Source organism: Carassius gibelio, chromosome B4, assembly GCF_023724105.1.
Source record: "Carassius gibelio isolate Cgi1373 ecotype wild population from Czech Republic chromosome B4, carGib1.2-hapl.c, whole genome shotgun sequence".
NCBI lineage: Eukaryota > Metazoa > Chordata > Actinopteri > Cypriniformes > Cyprinidae > Carassius > Carassius gibelio.
Genome location: NC_068399.1, coordinates 2,690,605 through 2,697,561, shown reverse-complemented (window position 1 = coordinate 2,697,561; position 6,957 = coordinate 2,690,605). Strand labels below are relative to the sequence as shown.

The 6,957-nt window shown below is 37.9% G+C and overlaps 1 protein-coding gene across 1 annotated transcript; it reads right to left on the bottom strand.

Moving 5' to 3' along the window:
• Positions 1-211: 211 nt before the first annotated feature.
• Positions 212-6,685, bottom strand: LOC127956035 (C-type mannose receptor 2-like). Its single transcript, XM_052553790.1, has 5 exons — positions 6,652-6,685; positions 6,200-6,559; positions 4,933-5,187; positions 4,095-4,105; positions 212-578 (listed from the first exon to the last, which is right to left on the bottom strand). The coding sequence occupies exons 1-5, from the start codon at positions 6,683-6,685 to the stop codon at positions 240-242; spliced, it is 999 nt and encodes a 332-aa protein (XP_052409750.1). The 3' UTR covers positions 212-239.
• Between the last annotated feature and the right edge of the window lie 272 nt (positions 6,686-6,957).

Genomic DNA, 6,957 nt, shown 5'->3' with positions numbered 1-6,957 from the left:
TTGAGTCTTTAAACTTTCCATTGATGCACAGTTTGTCCAGATGAAGTAAGACAGTGATGTTTAATGTGCTGTGAAAGTGAAACAATAATAAACTGGGGCCGTCAGCGATGTTTGCACGCAAAGGGGTTAAAACCCAATAAGGAGATTCACTCAGAACTTACTAAATAAAAAAACATAAAAGTAAATCAGATAATGAAGTGGCCTATGAAAATTGTTAATGTAAGTAAACACTTTAGCTCTTAATTTCTGCTGCAGATGAAGTTGAGTTTGTGAGATTCAGGAAGGCTGATCCAGCGCTGATCTCCTCCAGACTGAACTGCTCCTTTTCTGTTCTCCAGTTTGCAGTTTTCGGGTGTCGTTCCGTTCCCTGGAGCCCAGTTCTGATAGCACACGACCTCTCCACTCAGCCAGAGCCACATGTTCATGACGCAGTAGTTGTGTAAACCCAACCACACTGCCTCAGTAGACGCTCGTTTAACCACGTTCATCACACGACGCTGAATCTCTTCTGAATGAACCGAGAGCAGATCCACATGATTCTGTCTGCAGTATCTCAGAGCTTCAGCCCACGTCAGATTCTCCATGATCAGAAACCAAACAAATCAGAAGCAGAAACTAGAGTGAAACAACATGGAAAACAAACACTGTGGAGGAATTTGTCATGTCAGACATGTACAGTAGATGGCCAACCAAAATAATGGTTCTACCACCAGGTGTACTGTCACCACACACTCTGCAAAATGCATTTGCAGCTTTTGACCGCTGAGTAGCGCTTTATCTACAAGTTATCAAACAAGCGCATTAAAGCACATTTTCCCAAATAGCCATCAGATTTGCTTCACCGATGTTTTACATTTGATGGCTGCAGTCGGGGAAAATGAAAGAGAAACACTGTAGTTAAAATATTTAATATTCACAGATGAAAGTTTAGTACTTATGCATTTCTTAGAACGAATTCAAGTAGGATGAATGTCAAGCCTATGTGCCTTTGCTTATATTTTCTCTAAGCTGCACAGTATTACACAATATATTAGATTTGACATTTAATAGGTGTGGAGTGTTATTTATATAATATGAATTGTTATATTATCCTAAAGAAATTGTGGTTTACTTTGTATTGAAGCATTAAAAGTGGTAGCCTAATTTAGTGAGCTAGCCTGCATGGATTAATATGCAAAATCTCAATATTCTCACATATTAGGCCTATTTTTTAATTTTAATTTTAAAATTCCTTCAATAAAACAGCATGCATTTTTTTTCAGGCACTACTTTGTTATTCGTTACCTGTCCTTTATTTTGACAAATATCTGTACACTGATTTAAAATTTGTTGTGTTTAAAAATTATTTTAGTAAAACGTGAGGCACTGTATAATTTAACTCCCATTATTGAGGCCTAATTAAAACAAGAAATGAATAAATTAAACCTGCATGATAAGAGCTTCATTAATTGACAACTGCAGTGATTTTAAAGGGAGCCTTGTTTACTTGCTTTCATTTAATTTAAGTAAAGAAAAAATAAAATAAATAAATAAATTGCATCCGCATTTAAATGCAGGTGTGTAAAATATCAGGGTGCATGATTTGCACGGCGCTTTTGATGCTGAGTGCATGTGCAGCATTTATTCTTATTTGTCTCAATATTCTTCTTAAGATTCAAGATTCAATAATTTTTTGTCACATACACAATAATATAGAGCATACATAACCAGCAGTGAAATGTGAATCAGGACCATGAGAATCTGCTCCATGGACAGTGCATTTATTAAAAAATACATCACAGATTAAAATGTACATACATCTAGTTATGAAAGAATTAAATAAAAGTAAACCATACAAATATAAGAATAAAATATTTAAAACATATGTATACTGTAAAATTAAATAGATTATACAGAATAATGTGCATTATGCAAAGTACACTGTAGTCTTAAATATTAAGGTACCCAGGATGTACAAGAGGCAATATAAATATGTGCATTATACTGCAGTCTTAAATATTAAGATACACAGGAATGTACAAGAGGCAAATGTGCAAACAGGTTGAGACTGTCAGTATGTTAATGTGAGTTAGTGAATGATGAATATCTTACTGATAAAGTGAACATTAAGTGGAGACATGAAGATGTTAAGAGGCTGGTTTTGAGTTTAGGTCTGGGGGAAGAAACTCCTCCTGAGTCTCTCGGTTTTTGCCATCAGGCTATGGAAGTGCTTACCACATGGCACCAAAGTGAAAAGATGGTTACTGGGGTGAGACCCTGAATTTCCTCAGCTGTCGCAGATGGTACAGTCTTTGCCTGGCTTTATTAACCTGAGTTTGAAAGTGTGTAGTCCAAGTCAGGTCCTCCGAGATGTTTACACCAAGGTTCTTGAAGCTGCTCACCCTCTCCACAGGGGTCCCGCTGATCATAAGAGGAGTATAGGGCTGCTGCTGTCTCTACCTGAAGTCCACAATCAGCTCTTTAGTTTTGCTCACATTCAGAAAGAGACAGTTGTCCTGGCACCATGATGTTAGTTTCTCTACCTCATCCAAGTATCCGGTCTCATTATTGTTGTGAATGAGGCCCAGAACCACAGTATCATCAGCAAATTTGATTAAAGATGTGGAGCTGTGCGAAGACACACAGTCATGTGTGGAGAGAGTAGAGCAGGGGACTCAGGACACAGCCCTGTGGGGCTCCTACGTTCAGGGTGATGGAGCTGGAGGTGTACTGGCCTAGTTTCACCACTTGAGGTCAGCCGGTGAGGAACTATTGAATCCAGCTGCAGAGTGAAGAATTCAGGCTGAGGTCTATGAGTTTAGAAGGAAGCTTTATGGGGACTAAAGTATTGAAAGCTGAGCTATAGTCAATAAATAGTAGCCTTACATAGTTCCCGTTATTTCTGTCAATGTGCATGAGCGAAGAGATGTGAGAGATGCCATCATCAGTGGATCTGTTTGGGGTAATAAGCAAACTGAAGAGGGTCAAAACTGGGATGGAGGAGCATTAAGTAGTTTTTAAACACTCCTTTGAAGACCTTCATGACTGTTGTTGTGAGGGCAACTGGATGATAGTCATTCAGACAAGATGGTTTATTGTTCTTAGGCACAGGGATGATGACAGATTTTTTAAAGAGATGAGAACCACTGAGACATCAAGAGACAAACCAGTGAGCTGATCAGCACAGGACCTCATAATGGCCAGAAATCCCATCAGGTCCGGCTGTTTTTATTACATTCACTCGCTTTAGGGCTCTCCGAACCTCATCCTTCGACACCGTGATCACATGATCATTGCTGCTCTAACTGCTGCTTCCTGACGCACTGATCATCAGACTCGCATTGCTTAGATTGTTTTCACAGTGGTCGTAGAAAGAGTTTAGCTCGTCAGCCAGCAACGGATCTGCTCTAACCTCTGCAGAGAATTTATTTCCAAAGGCACAGATGGTCCTTAGTCCCTGCCTCATGGGTCCGGAGTCACTGAGCAGAAAATGGCTCGGCTGTCCTGTCCATCCGTAGAACAGAGAAGTTATTAGACGACGTTACAGCAGCGTCCGGGACCGAGGGCATGTCCTTTGTCCTTCAGACAAAGGGTGTTACAGTCCTTAATGTCCTGTTGGAAACTTATCCTGACTCTAAGATCGTCTATCTTATTCTCCAGAGACTGGATATTGTCAAGCAGAATGCTCATTAGAGGAGGACTGTGAGCTATTTTCCTCAGTCTGTTGACCCCCAGTGTTTCTTGATCTGTCACCTCGGGTGGAGAATCTCAGATGGCCACGATGGATTAGAGGATAAAGTTTCCTGAAACAGGTCAGTGAAGTGGTGTCCAATTTCTAAAAGTGTTTCTTTGTCAGAATTGATCAGTGCAGGCGTTATGTGTGTTAAAAGAGAAAGCAAAAGTAGTTAAAAAAAAGTAATTAAATCACAATCTGGGCTGAGCGACCTGGACGTCGTTTGAACTCGTCGGTGCCATTACAAATCTTGTTTGGTTTTTCAATTTTTGATAATTGTTTAAATTGTTTAATTTGTAATGCATATGCAAAAAGTGAATTATAATTCATATTCAAGTGTTTGTGTGAAAATTATTAATGCACAAGCATGACAGGGAGGCACCCTCTCGATCACTTGAATTTTTTCCTGATAATAAAATAATTTAAAATTGGGGTGTCTCACATACATGAGAAATGTATCTACAGAAAGCTTGTAATGTCCTCTTTTAAACTAATCAATTCAAAACGAGAGCATTACCTAATCTGCGAAGGTTGCATTTCTCTATAAAGGTCCATGTGGAGAGAGTCAGCACTGTGAATTTCACCATGCAGCCGATTAAAAAAAAACATTTCTTTATTAATTAATAAATAAAAAATCTCCTTTTCAAAACTATTAAGCTACTTCTGCCTGTGCCTTGTGGTACTTATTGCTTGTGCTCAACCTATTATATAATGGCTTTTTAATAACAATAGCGTGCAGTAAGAGCCTTTGTGTAAAGGTCTTTCTTTTAATTTTTGATGAGTAGACTGTAGCCTAAGACTATCCTACATTTTGAAATTAACTCACTTTAACTAAATTTTCTAATGGTTTGTAACAATGTTAAAATGTTATATTATAATGTTATTGTTGATTCACTTCCTCCTTTCACCTCCATTAAAAAAAACAACATTTTACAATTACATTCAGTTCGTAATCCGCAGGGCGGTAGTTTCACTAATTATTTTAACACACGACTGACTTGCAGTTAACACCGTGGCCCTGTGGTACACATGGCGGTATTACCCATTCTGGTTGTCTACCTACTGTAGCGTGAACTTTATGAGATCTGGAGGAGATGGATAGTATTTTGTGAGGATCTACTAACCTTCATGACACACAAAAGTATAGTTGTGGGTGCAAGGGACGTCATGCCATTGCCCCTGAGCATTCAGTTCAACCACTGTACAGCCTTCACCTTCACCTCCATCATTATCAGGTTGACCAATTTTCCAGTATCTGAATGAGGAGTTACTCTGATCTGACCACTGCCATGAGTCTCTGAACAGACCGATCCAGACATATGATCCAGATAAAGTATTATCATTGATGATCTTCTGAACCTGTTGATTCTCATTCTGGTTCTTCACAGTGACCAGATCGGAGTGATTCTGTCTGCAGTAACTCTGAGCGTCTCTCCAATTCATCATCTGATTGACAAGGACGATTCCTGTGTTTGCTTTAAGAAAATCAAATGAAAATCCATTTGTTCATTATTCACTGAAGCAGCAATGGAAACATTAGAAACGCATCATTTAACCCCTTTTAACCCTGTGTATGAGGTTATCATATTAATTATAACTATTCAGTGTTTCCACCATATAATGCTTATTTTAAGTTTCAGCCATTTAAATACACATAAGCATTCGCAAAATGTATATTTGTAGTTTACAAAATACACACCAATGTCTATGGAAGTGGCAATATCAATCCTTAGAAATATAATATGACAATGTTTTATTGATATCATATACACATTGGGTGGGTTATAAGTTATATTTTAAACTCACTTGTAAAAAGATTAAAGACTTGAGCTGCGTCTACAGCTGGTAATGATGATGTTTCAAATCCTCAGATATTTCACATTATACTGTGATCTGTCTAAAAACTTAATTTTGATTGTCTAGAACATGTGCATTCAAACCATTAAATGAAACACAGAAATACAGACAATCAGTGGCACAGAGAAATATTTAGAAGCACAGAAACTTGATGTTAGCCCAGCGCTGCGAGTTAAAATAGATTCACTATCGAATCACATTTCATTTCTCTGATACGAGGGTTTACGTTATAATGGACTATCATTCCTTTATGGACCAGACTCAAGTTAATCTACATAGGAAAAACAAAACACTTGTAGGTTTGTGTTGAGATACTTAAGACTGAAAATATAAAGCTGAAACATGTCTAGTGGTTAATTGATAATAACATAAGATCAATTTAGATGTCTAAGATTGTCAGGCTCTTTAATAGCAAGTTTTCATTGTGATGAATTATCATATTTTGTTGTCCCATAAGAGGGACAACAAAAGTCTTTTCCTCTGGAAAATATTGTATTGACAAAATTTGTATCAACACTGAAAGTGTGACAAATATCCACATTCTCTTCTAAATTCACAAAAAAAATAATAATAGGTCATACCTTTAACAATCCAAAAACTGGTATATAGTGCATCTAAAAATGAACTCACTGTTGTTGCAGATGAAGGGCAGGTTATCACTACATGGCGAATCATGCCATTGTCCACTTGTCATCATACCACACTCTTCTCCTCTATCTTGTGGTTGTCCAGAAGCCCAGTTCAGATAGAGCGCAGGTTCACCTGAAGACCACTGCCATTCATCACGACCCGTCTTCTGCAGCCCAATCCAGACATACTCAAGACTTCTATCAGTCACACTCTTGTTCAGCTCCTTCATGTCGTTCATGTCATCAGTGGTGGCCAGATCTGTGTATTTCTCTCTGCAGTGTCTCTGAGCTCCAGTCCAGTTCTTCTTCTCATTTATAAAGTGATACTGACGCTGAACACATTGAGATACAGAGCAGAGAGCTGTGAAAGAGAGACTCTGATTTAATGCTTTTCATAACAGAATCAAACCTAATGAAACTAGAAACCAGAAATAAAACCACAAACACACTCACCAGTGAGAAGGATGAAATATAGAGTTTGGTCCATTTCTGAGGAAGAAAAATATAGATAAAATCAGATTAATTTTGGTGTAAAACATGATTTCAGTGATAAATGAAAATCCATCTCAAAAGGAATATAAATGCACATACACAACGATAGAGACAGTAGTGACATGTCAAAGTCTAATTCTAGTTTAAGATTTAAATTATGGGTTGTTCTTACTTCAGAGGTTGTGTGTTTCTGTCCTGATTCTGATCTTTCTGTATACAGCTGCAAACTGTGTGATTATTATATCTGTTCTCATCCCTCATTCAGCA

Bases quoted from the DNA above. Each gene is read 5' to 3' on its own strand.
- LOC127956035 (XM_052553790.1), bottom strand. From the start codon at position 6,685: ATGGACCAAACTCTATATTTCATCCTTCTCACTG. The intron at 6,560-6,651 runs GTGAGTGTGTTT...TCTCTTTCACAG, and splicing joins ATATTTCATCCTTCTCACTG to CTCTCTGCTCTGTATCTCAA. The intron at 5,188-6,199 runs GTGAGTTCATTT...ATTTTCTTAAAG, and splicing joins GCCCTTCATCTGCAACAACA to CAAACACAGGAATCGTCCTT.